Genomic DNA, 16,000 nt, shown 5'->3' with positions numbered 1-16,000 from the left:
TTTGGTGTTGCGGGTGTTCATTGGCGGTGTTAATCGCTTACCATCAGGTGACCCGTCTGCTCGTTTGCCACCATTAAAAAAAACTTTCCTCGGTGTAAATTAAAACAATATAAAGGCATTAAATATTTATTAAAGTTTATTCGGTAGGTCGTTTCTCCTCAGTAGCGTATTGATTCCAATTGCGATGGTACTTCTTCTTAAAGTCTTTCTGGTCCAGAGGTTGCAGGTGAGCAGCAGCCACGCGGTCCCTGCGACAACCGAAGCACTGAATATCCAGGCTATTATCTTCTATACTTTGACCAACATCTGTGCGAAATGTTTGTGACAAAACATAAGGGCGCTAAAGTCGCGAGCGGCCACTTTTTCACTATACTATATTTCGTGAAAATTATGTGTGGTATAGCAAAAGGACAAACATTTTATTATAAAAAACTGTTATTTGCTAAGATCTTTTTGAAAAGCCGGCAACGCACTCCTGGCTCCTCTGGTGTGTGTCCATGGGCGGCGCTGATCTCTTACCATCAGGTAACTCGTTTGCTCGTTTGCCACATATCCCATAAAAAATCTTGATCCAGGTATGCAGAGGTGATACACTGGTAAAATTGCTTATTTTGGCGCAGAGCTTGTTCGTTTAACAGCCTCTTTTGGTCAGCCAAGGTATTTTAACTAGATTATTCAATGATGGTGTTTTTGCAAATACACATTACACCCAATACCAGCATAACAATTATAATCACACGTTCGAATAAAAATCTAGCAACCGACAAAATCCTACATACATCCTAGATTTAGTTCAATGAGAGGATATTAGAACAGCTACTCACGCGAACTCCTCATAAGTTTTGGCAGTATGTATTGCATCGCACTTAACGTCGTTCACCCTCCAGTACCGCCTGTCTTTCTCCACGCAGGCCTTCAGCTGATCCTCCATGGCTGCGAAGTCACCAGCACTCAACGGTTTATCCATTTAAACGCCCAACTCTTGGACGCCTCTCGAAACTCCTCAAGTGATCCTGGAAAGTCATGTTTAGCTATGAATTCGAAGTATATTGGAAAAGGTTTGTTTGGAGACGATAATATGATTGGCTTATGTAAAATTTGCTTTATGATCATAAATTTTAGCATTCCACTTATAATTTTTTGTATGAAAGTGTCATTTTGATGGTTACCTCTTTCAGCGGCGTCACAGATGACGTTATTGATGAAACTAAACGGTTGCCATGGTAACGGTGTTATTCTTTTTAATTTGATGTTTGTTGCCTAGTAGGAAATGTGTTTGTATACTCTTTGGTAGTTCAAACAACACTCTTTAGGCACCTATTTTAAGGTTTGTAAGGGTGCTTTTTCTCAAGATATGGACTATGTTACGTTGCTGTGGATGCGTTTGGCTTCCACCAATTATATTCATTGGTACATTTAGCTTAGCCGTGGTGGAAACGGACTCAGCTAAGCAATGTTTTTTTATGGAAAGATGGTTGTTATGGATGGCTTAGCTATTCAATCTTCATAGCATAGCTACATAGCACATCTATGGTGCAAAAGCAACATAAGTGTGTAAGCAGAACTTATTTACTTCCTTACACCACTATCAATCACATTAATAAAGAAATTTAATATCTTCTTTATTTAAGTTGTTGCAAGGTAATACCTTGCAATAACTTAATTATTAACGGCCGAAATGAATAACCTATCTGAATCCAATATCTGTGATTCTGGAAAGAAATGGGTAGCTTATCAATCATTCTCAAAAGCATTTAAAACCAATAGCAATAAAATTACCTTAATAAGTAAAAATCTCCTACTTTCATCCTACGAAACCCATACAGCCAATGAGAAGTGCAAAACCAAACAAAATGCATTGGCTCGATAAGTATTGATTATGTGATTGTAACACGCTGTTATACAAACACACACACACACACACACACACTCACACGTAATGTAACTTGATCGATCAATTTGCGACACCCAACATCGGTACTGTATTAAAAGGATTTTAATTGATTCCTGTGATAACTATTCTTTTCTAATGAATTATTTTTTAACTATTAATTATGAAAACTATTAATTATAAATGTAATTAATATACTGCCTCGTTGTTCGAGTGGTCGTAAGTGCGACTGCCGGACAAGGGGTTTCGGGTTCCATTTCATGGTCGGGGAAATTATTACTGAGCACGGAGTCTGTAATTCTGCTCAGCACATGGCAATAAGTAATTCGCTATTACATGGGACTTATAACACAAATAGTGAAAAGTAGCTTTACATTTTATAGTTGCATTGCATGCCGTAATGTGCGCTTCTACCTACCCCTTCGGGGATTAATTAATAATTAATATACATACATTACATGTTCTATGTTCTATTCATGTCTATTGGAAAAAATCCAGTATTTGACGTTCTACTTAGTATTAAGAGTTCCATAAGCAGGAAAGACTATAATAATTAGTTCGAGTGTTAGAAATGTAGTAGCACGCTTATAGAATAACTAAACGTGACCAAGAAACCGCAAGGCGGATTGTGGCTGCGTTCGACTGTAAAATCCGTAAGTTTATTTTATGTTATGTAATGCACCTATGTCTAACTTTAAAAATACAAACTAAGTTGCACCTTTTCTTGCTTTTTTTATAGTTAATACAAAATAAGAAACTCAATGTTTATTTAATGTAATAATAGTTGTACGAGTAATCAACTGCTTAAGGCTGATGTTGAACTAATAACACGAAAACAAAAACAATTAAAATTATAAAAACAAAAAAACACGGTAGCCTTTTTCGGGAGCGTTCCGTTTACAACCAATATAACTTTAAAAGTTTAAGAACCGCTGTTTTATAAACCGTTAGTACTGTTACACAATCAAGTTATGCCATATTCTGAAAACATTGGCGATTAATCAACTGTTTTCGCCACACGATTTTTTCAAACAGTAAACAATAAAATCACTTTGCCTTTATACATCGACAGTGTAATATTTCGAGTTCAGTTTTTAATTATAAGTAATGTGCTGTACAAATTAAATATACAAATAAATACACAATGTTTGTTTATAACATTTTATGTAGGTAAATAATAACAAATCGCTTTATAATTTGTAGCTTTATATTTCTTTTTCTTTTATTTATACTTGCAGGATTTTTTTTTTAAACAAACAGCTTCAAAAATGGAATTAATAAACGATTAAGCTAGTCCCTAGTTTTGCAACATTAGCAATATTTTACGGATCAATTTAATTTAAACAGTTTTTTTTATATTATTAATTATGAATTTCGTGAATAGATCTGATATTCCTCTTGATGACCATCACCTGCTGCCAGTGCTACGTGAATTACGAGCAGTTCAATGGTTTTGATGGCATCCATAATGTGAGTAATACAAGTATTTCAAAATGGCAGCCAAAGATAGTGGAAGGAGCTGTAGAAAATACCAACCAATTAGAAAATTCGTCTAGCATTGAAGTAAGTACCTATGGACGACGTATTCCTTATTCTAAATGTTAGAAATATTTTAACAAATTATTTTTATTATTTTTGGCAATAGAAGTTTAATAAAATGAGACTTCCTCATTCTCAGTAGGTTGACAATAGGTACCTTAAACTTCTATAACTCTGCCCAACCAGAACCAAACCCGTGCCTACGAGCCAGACCACCACAAATGGGGCCCAGTAGGGCTGATGCCTGATCCGGAGCTGCGGACTACTTAACGGGTTTTCCGGGGCTCCGGCTCAAAAAGCAGGAGTAGGAATGGGGTGGTTTTTAGTCAGTAAGAGTCTGACACTCCCTCTCCTCTCACCCAAGGCGGGAGAAAGAATAGGATGAGGTTCCCCATTAAAAAAAATAAAAGCCGCCACAGTAACCCGCTAGACAGTTCGCAGATCTGGGTGAAACAACGCTTGCTTTGCGTCTTACTGTGTGAGTGAGATTACTGGATGACTACTGCTCTAGTTATTTTGTTTTAGTATTAAGTAGTGCACAGTTCCGACTTACGTACTAACAAAAACATGCTTATCTTCACAGTTCACAATCCAATCAAAAATACCAAAGAAGACAAAATTCCACGTGAAGGAACTGGTACAGAAATGTTCGATGAACAAAAGCGAACGGCCGATGAGCATCGGGCCTTACGTGATACCGACACAACTGGACCTGGTGCTCTTCACACAGAGGACTCTACTCAAGATGTTCCGCAGTTACCATGAAAAGACTCTGCTCTTACTCAAGGATATTAAGGAGGTGAGTCGTAGTTCGTAGGAAGGTTCGAAGTAGTCAGGTAGAGTATGTAGGTGGCTATAGCGTGGAATATTTTAAAGAAGAATCTATAGTTTCTCAAGCACATAGTCGGCAACGCAATAGGATAAGTACCCTTTGTAAATCACCACGGAAGGATATTTTAAAAAGCTTGTAGAAAGGCATGAGAGTGTGTGGGTTCGAAACAAACGGTGAAGGAAAACATTGTGAGAACACTTGGGCTTATTTCTTCTTCTATATATATCTTCTTATTATAAGTTTGTAGTCCACAATCCGCATTTAGCAAAGTGGTGATTAATGCTCAAACCTTCTCTATGTGAGAAGAGGCCTTTAGCCAGCAATGGCCCTTTATAGGCTGATGATGTGATGATACCTTCTTACATAAGAACCCACTTACAGGCGCTTTTAACTCTTAAAATTTCAGGCTACCAGAGCGACGGTGGCGGTGGAGAAGAAATGCCACGGTAAAGGCAAGGCGTCGTACAAGGATTGTGTGAAGCAAGTCAACAGGAAATGTGTCACCATCACCAAGGACCTGGGGCAGTCTCTGGAGCGACAGCAGGCCCAAGTCATAGCTTTGACAAAGGTACCCTATTTTTTAACTAGGGAGGACATCTTCAAAAGACGTCTGGCTTTTATCCTTAGCTCACTAAAACCACACTGGTGGCCAATAAGGGGCACCTGATCCTTGCATATACGTACTTCTAGGTACAAACCTTCATCAAAAAGCCGTTAAGGCTGTTAGATTATGGGCCTCCTTTACAAAATGGGGTTTTCTATTATCTCTACACTTGATTAGAGAGCGCAGTTTAAAAAGACCAGTACGCATAGTATGAGTTCTTTTTTTTTGAGAGGGGAAAATCATCCAATGACTTCTCCCGCCTTGGGCGAGGCGAGAGGGAGTGTCAGACTCTTACTGACTAAAAACCACCCCGTTCCTTCTCCTGCTTTTCCGGAGCCGGATCCCCGGTAAACCCACTAGATAGTCCACAGCTCCGGATAGTATGAGTTTGCTTTACGTGTAAAGTAATCGAAACAAGAGCGTGTTCGGCGCTCTGATTGGTCGGCTCGATTAAACCAACCAATCAGAGCGCGTTCTCGTTTCGTTTTCGTTCAGCGTAAAGCTAACTCGTACTAAGAGTTGGTACCTATTGGTCTTTTTAAACAGCGCTCTCTAACCAAGTGGGGAGATTTCAACGCCACAACGGACTTTAACGATGTGTTTATTTGTTATGTCTTTTGTGTCTGGAGACAAATAGGAAGGTAGAGCTAGGAGTGATACTAACTACTACTGTTTGTTCGTTTATAATCAAATTAATAAAGATTTTTTCTTTCTAGGACACGATATGCAACATGACATCTATGGAAACAGACCCTATTGAATTAATTAAAGTCCTAGCTATGGACGAAGCGTCATTAGAATTTGCATTACCCGCCTTTTTGAGACTACTTGGCGGGTGTAGTGTTTATTGTACTAAGTAAGTGAATATTCACACAATTAACATTAAATTATAATTCAATAGGTAATTACATTTTATTTACATTACGGTAATTTTGCAGAGATCCTCTACCAGACCACCGTCCTAGACTGCGACAACTGACGGATCAAGATCTAGTAGTTAGACATTTTCTTACGAGAAAAAATTACGTACAACTTTTAAAGGACACCCATAAGTATGTGTAAGGATAAAAGAATGCAGCGTTGGTAAACTGGATGCATTCCGAGCATTCATTGCCAATGAACGCACCCGCTACGATCGATCGAGCTTTGTTCTACTACGCGTGCCATACGCTAGATGTCGCTAGGATCAATGAACTTTTGACGTGAACTTGATTGAAACTTAGGAATAACTTAACCAAAATATTCTAAGCTTTTTATGTGATGTGAATAGTGATAACCGTGGGAATATATTAATAAATAACAACGTTTATAGTACAATGCGTGAGAAATGCACATGTGTGATTTAATTCTTAAAATACGACATCCTGGTTCCTTCTTCTAAAACTTTGGCCAAATTCCAATGATAAGGTATGTTGTGTTATTTACTAATATAATAATCATTAACTGCAATACAATTGGGTAAATTCCCGTTCAAATATCAACAGTTATTGTGTATATAAGGTTAGTTTAATTACTTTATTGGGTGGCGAAAGTCATAATTAGTCCACTTTCACGCGCGTATCAACTTACAGCTAAGCAAGGTGTAACTACAACATAATTTAGTACGTGTTCAAAGACAAACTATATCTTAAAACATACAAAGATAATATTCTCACATAATCTGTTATCATACTTAACAATTTCTTCCCATTTTGTTTGAAAGTTTTGTAAACTTATTTGTAACTTGACATTTAAGTTGTTGGCTAAGTATACCATTGTAAACATGTAAATATTAGACTAATCAAGTGCTAGATTAGTGTAGAATATTCAATAGACATAGTTCATAGTCTGTTTCATTCATTTATTGTTAGTACAGAGTCTAAATGTATTTCTATGTATGAGATTATAAGTTTTACAAAGAGGATCTATGGTATCCAACCTCTGTAGTGTCATTGAGTACAGATAATGTAAAAGTTTATTCTTATTCTGTCGAAATAGTTATTGTGTATATCCTTTTTTAATTCCTTATCAATAAGACAGATAAGTTGTTTAGATAAAGGTTGTTTAGAAAAGTTGTTTAGATCCTGTTGGCGGTGCAATAAAAACTCTATCAATAGTAAAAGTTAAACAGAAATCTCTCAAACTAGATTGCTTCTGTAACTACTAGGCTGGATCTATACCAAATATAATAAAAATTATTCTGTCTCATGTTAAGAACTTGATTGGTAGATTAAACGATAAAGTGTCAAACTACTTCGGAAACTACCTAAAGCCATAGAATGGATTTCCATACAATAGCTGGATGGGTTATAGTATTGTATTACCCTATAAACCTCTTTACATCTACAATTTTTTTTATTTAATCTGTGCCACAAACTGGGTTTTTTTCCTGTATCATGTGTGCGTTTACAAACATACAAGTTCACATACACATGATACCCAGCAGACCTAAACCCGAAACTACAATTTGTGCATCACACAGTGAGTTACTCTGTGTGCAACCGGCCGCCAGTTACTCGGCCACCGCACCAACTGTGCAGTCATTGTATTACCCAATAAACCTCTTTACATGTACTGTATTCATGAGATAATAAAAACAGTCTTCATGAGGAATAAACACATAAAACTAATGAAGTACAAAAACACAGCTTAATTGTAATACATTTTTATTCGATTCCATTATAGTACATACAATATTTATTAAAAACTTACATTTACTTAGACTATAACATTACAATATTATCAGCCTTATTATTATAGGTGTAAAGACTAAAGTACTCTATGCTTAATATTTTGTCACTACTCATGGTCTTAATGCATTACGAAAGTACAAACATAAACAGTAGGCAAGTATTACAAGTTCTATAACTTTTTTAAATCTTATATACTATGAATATATAAGGTAGGTTATAGTATTGTATGTATTTTAAATTAGTACATTGATTTCATAATAAAAAGACAGGCTTTCTTTTTTTTATAAAAGCATCGCTCCACACTAGAATTTTCTCCTGTGTTATGGCTGTGTTTACATACACATTACACCCAAACCCAAAATAACAAATGGATCACACAAAGAGTTCATCCGAGCGTGCTAGTATCGGCAGCCAGTTGCCCAGCCACCGCTCTAGCCATGCAGATTTTTTAACAATCTCATAATTAGGTATAAAACCTGTCTAACTGAATTACCTTATTAAAACCGGCTCTTAATCGAAAATTAATGTACCACATTAAATGTCAAAGTAATTTAATTCTAAATTGTCTTTTACTGACATTAAAATTAGGTCAATATAAAAAATTATAAAATCAAACAGATTCATGTTCTTAAAACTTAGAATGTACATGAAAATGAATACATTGCACGATCCTCTACTAAACAGATTGTGTCTTAATGGCTATTGGCTATACACCCCTGAGATTAATTATACTTTATCTTGCTCAACCTGTGGAGATGGTTCACACAGCTGCTGTGATGCAGCAATCTGGGCTTTATTGTATCAGAGGATTGAGGAAGATAGTACATAGGTATTACTTGACTCTAGCTTACATTAATTGTATTACTCATGTATAGTTGGTAGTTGAGATGTTAAAGTGGAATAAAAAATTAAAACAGTACCTAATTAATAATAATAATTTACAATCTAAAAGAGAATGGCAAATGTCATTTCCGACTCTTTTTCTTATCGCTATGAGACCTCTTTGAGTGAGACTTCTTAGATTTCTTCTTGTGTTTCCTCTTCTTGCTCTTACTGTCTGATTCACTGCTGGATGTTGATGATGATGAAGAGGTACTAGTTGTGGACGAGGTGCTTGATGACCTGTGAACATAATGAGAATGGATTATAGTTGTATTTTTAAGATAAGCTACTTGAGTGTCAATTTGGCAATCCTGCTAGTGCATTATACAATTAATATATGAAATTAGTTAGTGTTCCTACATGGATAAGCTATTTAACCTATCCAAAAGCCTTTATCCATTAACCCTTGGAGTGCCGGAATGCATCTATGTGACACACAATGTGTTTTATATTGTACTTGTATATAAATATACCATGTATGCACAAGTGGTTTCACTTTTACTATATGACAAATCTCTACTCGACTCTACATTAACCACTACTGTGAAAACCAAAAAAATTCTCAACATTTTTCAAGTTCTAATAGAAAAAGTTTTCACTTACCGAGACCTCTTCCTCTTTTTACTTTTACTCTTCTTCTTCTCCTTGGCTTTCTGTAGTTTCTCTTGTAGCTTCTGCCTTAGTTCTGCTTCTCGGAGGCGCTGGAGTGGTGTGGCATACTCCTCCTCAGAATCACTGCTTGTGCTACTCACATCAAGCACTATTTCTTTATTGGGATCCACCTGGAGTAATCAGAATTTGTGGGGTTAAAACTATGAATGAAAATAGGCTTTAAAAAGTGAGCTTGTTTAAGATATTTTAGTCAGTATGTGTCCTTAAGGATAGGTTTTACTAATTAATGTTATTGGAAGTGGTTCTAATGTGTTGTGACTTGTGAATTACAAATGGACGTGTATACTAAAAATTTAAGTGAAACTATAGTTTATATGTATGAAATAATGTTCTATTTATCATGTAATCGATAGTTTTACAGTAATTAAGAATATTAATACACAGTTAAAGTAATAGTTTGTGTAATTAACAACAAAATCATAGTTTCTTACCTTTATAAAGTTTCTGCATTGAAACGTAAGATGTCCCGCATAACCACACTTCTTACAAGCAGCCCGGGCCGTCTCCTTGCCGAACTTATTCACTAAATCCGGGTAATTAGACATTATTGTCACAAAAAGCGAATAAAATAACAAACCAAGAACGAAAATACCACGATTTCTAGTAAACTCCAGACGAGACGTGAAACGTCAACAAACAAATGCGTTCCGTTTTATCGTTTGCTGCGGTAAACGCAACCTATGGAACGTAAAACAGTAATTTAATTTTTATAATTTTGCGGATGTTATTTATTTGTATTCAAAATCTTATTTATTCGTTAAAAATCAAATAGTTTGAATAGAAATGTCTCTTGTTAATTTTATTATTCAGTTACACATTCGATAATAATACACGTTCGATAATCAGTGAAACGAAACGTTTTGTTACAACGTTCCGTTTTGCACACAATTTTCGAAATAATATATTTATTTTATTTTTCCTTTTACAGCAAATGACGAAAACTGAAGCACGAATGAAAAATATTTTATTAAAACTAACTAGTTGAAAGAAATGTTTGGAAATGGCGGAGTTCCTGCCGCTGTGCGACGTGTTGTTCAACGTGATCTCGCTAGCCGGGTATTTCTGCGACGTGGTGTTCGACGTCGTAATGGGATACGCGTTACTCGAACGAGGATATAAAGGCACTTTCGCAGCTGCTATATCTATTGTTATCACCTCGCTAGTCATATCACAGGCAAGTAAAATATATTTAACTTTTACTTAAATGTGAAATGGAACGTATCCACGCTTTTTTTAAACTCATGATTTGGGTACCTGGCTTTTGAGCTTACAATTTTTATATTTTTTTACTTATTTTAATAAAAATTTTAAGAAGATATTTGGTAGAGAATACATATTTCAAATCATTTCCTGATAAATATTTCAATATTTTTAATTATACTTCCCAGGTGCTCTCCCTCCGCTGGTACCTTCACGTATGGTGGGCAGGGGAGGGTCGCAAGGGTAGACCGCCATGGCTACCAATACTGCTACACTGCCTCCAGCTAGGCGTGCTCTGGAGATATGCCCGGCTCCTAGTACCTGTAGAGCTGAGGAGAGTCAAGCACCAAGTGCGGGATCTATGTAAGTAAAACCAAGTTTTTTTGAAAGCATTTGAACTAAAGGGATTTTCTCCTGTGTCGTGAGTGCGTTTACAAAGATATGTTCCGTATGGGAAACAAACCCGTTAAATATTGTAAGAACCATTATGCATTAATTATTATTATAAAACATTTACTTTGTCTTGTTAGTTTCGTTTAGTGGTAGTGTCACTCCTAACAAGAGGTATCACATTCGATTCCCTAATGTTTTTTACTCACCATGTGAAAAATAACGTCACGGCTTTTATTGTAAGGAGTAGGTAGAGGTACACATTACGGCACGTAATAGGTACTGCTAAGCAATGTACACCCACTTTTCACCATTTGTGTTATAAGTTCCATGTAATAGGGGCATGTAATAGGGGGTGAGCCTATCTCGTCATGTGCTATATCATAATATGCATTTGACACAGGTATGCTACGCCTCGTGCACGCGTTCTGCGAGGCCGCGCCAATGTTGCTGCTGCAGCTGCACATACTGTTCAAGGACTCCAGCAGGGAACCCACCAGCGACCTCACCGTCACTCCGGAACCGAGCATCGATGAGCCATCAGGTTTGACCATCATATTAACAACTGTTTCAAATAAGAATTGTGTGACGTCATAACTGTTAAATTGATTCGAATTATTGGGTTCAATTCTAATATTGTGTATGGCCTCGTTGGTTAAATGGTCGCAAGTGCTACAACCGGACAAGGTGCCTCGGGTTCGATTCCCGGGTCGAGCAAAGTATTACTGGGCTTTTTTTCGGCTTTTCGAAAATTTCTGAGTAGAAGCTTAGATTCTGGAATTGTGCCCAGTATATGGCAATAGGCTTATTATTTGTTTATGAAAAGTGGGTGTTCATTTTATAGTGCCGTAATGTGCACCTCTGCCTACCCCTTCGAGGATAGAAGGCGTGACGTTGCATGTAATATATGTTTCAGAAAACAAAGCGTTCGCGGAGCTGAACGTGATATCAGCGTCTCTGTCCCTGTTCTCCGTGTGCTGGGCGCTGGCCAGCTTCAGCAAGAATGTCAGGCTGCAGAACGTGCACCGACTCGTGCTCACCTGGCTGGGGGTTATATTCCAGGTCCGTAATTGTAATATTTTATGACTTTATGTACTCTTACAACTTAAAAACGCGCGGGGCAATAATCTTCGATGTCGGAAAACACCATATATTTCACATGATATGTATATCACATCTATACATATATGAAAATCAATTGCTTTTCGTTAGTCTCGCTAAAACTCTAGAACGGCAGGACCCAGGCTAATTTTAGTCTTGATTTTTTTGTGAAAGTCTAGGGAAGGTTTAAAAGGTGAAAAAAAAATTTGAGGCGGAACGAAGTTTGCCGGGCCATTTAGTAATACCAAGAAAATTATATTCTATGGTGGTTAAGGGAAGATAACACTATATATTATTTTATTTATTGAACGTGAAATATGTAATGAATTTTAATGTTCGTTTGCAGTTCCTGTGGCGCCTGGGTACAATATCGGCGCGTATTTGCGCGCTCACCGTCTACGCTCTAGTCTACGAGTATTGGGTCTTCTTAGTTATAGGTAAGCAATAGTCATTCATGCCTTTCTTGTAGATAAAACAACCCATATTTGATACATACCGCCCATAATTAAGAGCCCCCGCGTGTTTTGAAACTAGTTGAGCGTCCTCGTAATTTGCGTAAATCATATAATATATTATTTAATTATTTAGTAATGTTATTATTGCCTCAGGTCTCCACTGGCTGTCAATGTTCCTGTGGCTGATATCTCCCAAGAACGTGTTCCACGGAGAGCGCATCAGTCGGCCGCGCAAGGCGTACCTGTCGGCGCTCATCGCGTTCGTATACGTCTTCGCGTACGTCAACCTGCAGGAGCTTAACCATAGGCAGAAGATGGTGAGCAGCTTTGTTCAAATATTTTCTGAAAGTACATGGACTATTAGCTTTTTTCGTTAGGTATTCCATAAATTGAGGAAGGATATAATATCAGGCTAAGACCCATAGGAGCTGAATGGCGGATGAATCTGCATGGGGGATTATGTAATAAGGCATATCCGAACAATTACAACCTTGTAACCCTCAAGAAAAGAGTGTCTTCTTTCACTAAAAAACGGGAACGCATTTGTGTTTCCTCTAGAGTTGCGAGTTCCCGTGAGCAACACCGATTACTTACCATCAGGTGACCGGTCTGCTCGTTTGCACCCATTCTTAAAATCACTATATTTAGTAACAACTGGTAAAGTAATGAAATCGAAAAGCGAGTATTCTACAATCATACCTCCAATTACCTCATACCTTAATTGAAGTCTACAATTGATATCGATGTACTTATTATCATCTGATACATTGTAATTGATGTGACATTAATGTACCTATTATTATCTGTAATACTGTATAAATTATTTCCTGTGCAGGTGACGTTCTACTGCGTGATGTGCGTGGAGAACTGGTTGCTGGTGACGGCGTGGTGGTGGTCGGGTCGCGCGGCCCGCCCCGCGCCGCTGGCCGCCGCCGCCGCCGCTGCCTTCGCCGCCGGCATCGCCTTCATGCTGCTTTATTATAGGTAACTAGCAAACCTGGCGAACTCCGTTTCGCCACCAATGATTTTCCCTGTTTTCCTGCATTTTCTTTGCTATAAACCTCACGGAACCCGAGACCTTTCCAACGAATGCAAAACCGTGGAAATCGGTTCATGTGTTCTGGAGTTATAGCGTCAGGAAGGAAAACCCGACTTATTTTTATATAATAGATAATAGATGATAATATCGACATAAACATCACCGTTACTATGTCATTTACGTTACTCCAGGTTAAAATCAAGAAACGATCTACTAACACAGGACATAAAAAAAATTGTAATGTATATGTATATTACTATTTCTCAGATATTTCCACGTGAGACGCCTGGGCTATATGCTGGGAGAACACCAACAAGGAACGAACAGTACCAACACTTCCTCGCAAAACAAAGATGGTACGTTTTATGTATTTCTTTTTAAGATTGGAGGCCCAGTTACCCAATCTTCCCAATCCCCGATTCCCCAACAACCCTTAAAATTCCTAAACCTCAATAGCCGACAACGCACTTGTAACGCCTCTGGTGTTTCAAGTGTCCATGGGCAGCGTGATTGCTTACCATCAAGTGATCCGCCTCGTTTACCGGCTTCTTCTATAAAAAAACATCTAGCTGGTAAATAATTTAATATTGTATTTATGTAAATAATTATGTCTAATAAGAAATATAATATTATGTAATGTTTAACTTTTATTTTAGGCAAGACGTCTAATCAAGCAGACAACCCGACGATACCCGGCGTGTTCAACTGTCGGTTTTCAAACCCAGTTAGCAACAGGTACGTTTTTAAATAATAAGAATAAAACAGAACCTAATATTGAACCCTGTGGTACTCCAAACCACTATACAAATGTGGATTTTATTATAATAGGCATTTTGTTATTTTTTACAGTGCAGCGAATGGTCGTAAGAAGAAGAAGCCGACTTCGTTCGTGCCTCCACCGGCCGCGCCCGCCGCCGCCTTCTGGAGGAGACCATTGCCTGCCGCTCATAATCATCATGTAAGACTCTTTTAACCATCGTTTATTCTATAACATTTAAATACCAATACAAACACGAGAAATATTTATGCACTTTAGATTCTAGAGTAACGGGAGTTAAACAGAACTCGTAGATACTCTAAAGTAAATAAGTAAAATTAACGTACATGTTAAATTAACTCAATTTATCTATTTCCAGGGTGGATCATCAGAAAACGAAGGCTCAAGCGTCGGTTCAAGAGTGAACATCCAACAAAAATTACAAGAAAAGAAGCAGAAACAGCTCGCAGAACTGCGCGTCATAGAGGAGGAGATCAAACAAGGCAAGCTGGCCAAAACCACGCCCGTCGCCGCCGAGGAGATATACAGCAGTCTACAGCGGCAGCCCATACCCCGCGCCAAGACGCACGCAGAGCCCCCCGCCTGGCCCAGCATAGAAATGGCACACTCGTACCAAAACTACCCCATCTGCAACATCTACCCCACCTACACAGAAATCAAACCAGACTTCAACATCAATATGAACTTCCAAAACAATGAAAACCCACCGTCAGACATCAACGACCCTCTCAAAATGCGAAGATTACCGAATAGATACGACAATACACGAACCTTTTACGAAAACCCAGCAAATATGAGAAACGACGTAACACGGACTCCACTACGCTCACCTAACTATCTAGCTCTCAATGAAAATAGGAACTACGATGCGAATGCCTGTACAAGTGCTCGGAACGCACTCAGTAACAGTCCTAGGACCTACATGCCAGATGTTAGCAACAACTACGAAACAGCTGGGCTAGACAAACCTAGGATAGCGCAGAATTCTATTTACTCAGAAGACCATAGGCAAATAGGAGAATATTCAGGATACTGCGAAGGGAACCAGTACCCGAAGTACGAAAGTAAAGACGAGTATGTGTCGGCGTTGCATAACGCGTTGAACGTGCAGAATATAGACAACATTAGGAATAACTACAACGAGGTGGGTTGCGGGTACAACCAGAACTGCGAGCGGTTCCAGTACCCAGGGTTAGCGGGGAAGAAAATGGAGCAGATGCGGAAGATGCAGCGATGTCGGACGCCCGAGATATTGCTCGCGCCGCACTACTTGGACGGCTGCAACCGACAGGTCTGCTGCCACTGGGGACCGCCCTACACGTAAGTCACTCATACATTTTCCGTTAGGCTAATATATATCTAACAAGTTAGGGTTCCACAAACGTATTTTCAAAGCAATTTGCCAAACAATGATACCACTTTCAGGGTAATAAATTAGCGACAAATTTTATTTTTTCGCCGTTTAGTTTTTTAACCATTTTAGAGGATCGTTCATATAGTCAGACAAAAGCCGTAAAACATTTAGACGCCATGAATTCACTAGTAAACATTTGAATGAGGCATTAAGAATATCAGACGGTTATTGAAAACGTACTTTTGTGTAGAAACAGGAAGAAAGAGGAAGGAGCAGGCAGTAGCGGTGAGGAGTCCAGTCCGGATGGACCGGCGCGTGAGACTCCTCGACCTCCCAGCGATATCGATAGCCAGGTCAGTACCAGCGTCTTGCAAAAATATTGTAGTTATTAATCTAAAACATATGTACACGTAGTCAGCTGATCGTAATATTGGCCATATCGTGAAATGATTTTGACCATTATTTGAATGGGGTGTCCAAAATCTTAGTGAATATAAATTGTATCGGCAAAACCTAAAATACGAGTATGCCAATGGCATTAAGTCCGATTTATTTGCGATTGTGCGTAACGCTTTAATAAATAAATATGCT

General features: G+C 38.1%; 4 protein-coding genes across 7 annotated transcripts in view; 2 read left to right on the top strand and 2 right to left on the bottom strand.

The window, feature by feature from the left end:
* Positions 1-114: 114 nt before the first annotated feature.
* On the bottom strand, positions 115-1,884 carry LOC118277486 (coiled-coil domain-containing protein 103). 2 transcript variants are annotated; one of them, XM_050696625.1, is made up of 3 exons: positions 1,780-1,884; positions 825-1,013; positions 115-248 (listed from the first exon to the last, which is right to left on the bottom strand). In XM_050696625.1, the coding sequence occupies exons 2-3, from the start codon at positions 965-967 to the stop codon at positions 137-139; spliced, it is 255 nt and encodes an 84-aa protein (XP_050552582.1). In that variant the 5' UTR covers positions 968-1,013; positions 1,780-1,884; the 3' UTR covers positions 115-136. The 2 variants fall into 2 exon arrangements, with proteins under 2 accessions (XP_050552582.1, XP_050552581.1); XM_050696624.1 differs by lacking the exon at positions 1,780-1,884 and adding an exon at positions 1,170-1,325.
* A 563-nt stretch (positions 1,885-2,447) lies between these two features.
* Positions 2,448-6,198, top strand: LOC118277056 (uncharacterized). Of its 2 annotated transcripts, none has more exons than XM_050696623.1 (6): positions 2,448-2,544; positions 3,276-3,454; positions 4,014-4,229; positions 4,669-4,830; positions 5,583-5,722; positions 5,805-6,198. In XM_050696623.1, the coding sequence occupies exons 2-6, from the start codon at positions 3,293-3,295 to the stop codon at positions 5,926-5,928; spliced, it is 804 nt and encodes a 267-aa protein (XP_050552580.1). In that variant the 5' UTR covers positions 2,448-2,544; positions 3,276-3,292; the 3' UTR covers positions 5,929-6,198. The 2 variants fall into 2 exon arrangements, with proteins under 2 accessions (XP_050552580.1, XP_050552578.1); XM_050696621.1 differs by lacking the exon at positions 2,448-2,544 and adding an exon at positions 2,895-3,057.
* LOC118277055 (uncharacterized) overlaps positions 6,126-16,000 on the top strand; it is an 11,272-nt gene continuing 1,397 nt past the window's right edge. Inside the window, exons 1-13 of one of the 2 annotated variants that reach the window (XM_035595711.2) lie at positions 6,126-6,273; positions 10,021-10,266; positions 10,481-10,655; positions 11,086-11,226; positions 11,599-11,744; positions 12,130-12,220; positions 12,392-12,555; positions 13,074-13,222; positions 13,545-13,633; positions 13,934-14,012; positions 14,127-14,235; positions 14,414-15,375; positions 15,666-15,762. In XM_035595711.2, the coding sequence (XP_035451604.2) occupies positions 10,093-10,266; positions 10,481-10,655; positions 11,086-11,226; positions 11,599-11,744; positions 12,130-12,220; positions 12,392-12,555; positions 13,074-13,222; positions 13,545-13,633; positions 13,934-14,012; positions 14,127-14,235; positions 14,414-15,375; positions 15,666-15,762 (2,376 nt within the window). In that variant the 5' untranslated portion in view covers positions 6,126-6,273; positions 10,021-10,092. Of the gene's footprint in view, positions 6,274-10,020; positions 10,267-10,480; positions 10,656-11,085; positions 11,227-11,598; positions 11,745-12,129; positions 12,221-12,391; positions 12,556-13,073; positions 13,223-13,544; positions 13,634-13,933; positions 14,013-14,126; positions 14,236-14,413; positions 15,376-15,659; positions 15,763-16,000 lie in introns of both variants that reach the window. The other variant, XM_035595710.2, reaches the window with a different exon arrangement.
* On the bottom strand, positions 8,442-9,748 carry LOC118277057 (protein SREK1IP1-like). Its single transcript, XM_035595713.2, has 3 exons — positions 9,524-9,748; positions 9,024-9,202; positions 8,442-8,660 (listed from the first exon to the last, which is right to left on the bottom strand). Exons 1-3 carry the CDS (start codon positions 9,635-9,637, stop codon positions 8,504-8,506), a joined length of 450 nt encoding a protein of 149 aa, XP_035451606.1. The 5' UTR covers positions 9,638-9,748; the 3' UTR covers positions 8,442-8,503.

This window comes from Spodoptera frugiperda, chromosome 10 (genome assembly GCF_023101765.2).
Source record: "Spodoptera frugiperda isolate SF20-4 chromosome 10, AGI-APGP_CSIRO_Sfru_2.0, whole genome shotgun sequence".
Taxonomy (NCBI): domain Eukaryota; kingdom Metazoa; phylum Arthropoda; class Insecta; order Lepidoptera; family Noctuidae; genus Spodoptera; species Spodoptera frugiperda.
Note: the sequence above shows the minus strand (reverse complement) of the source record. Positions and strands in the feature narration are given on the sequence as shown.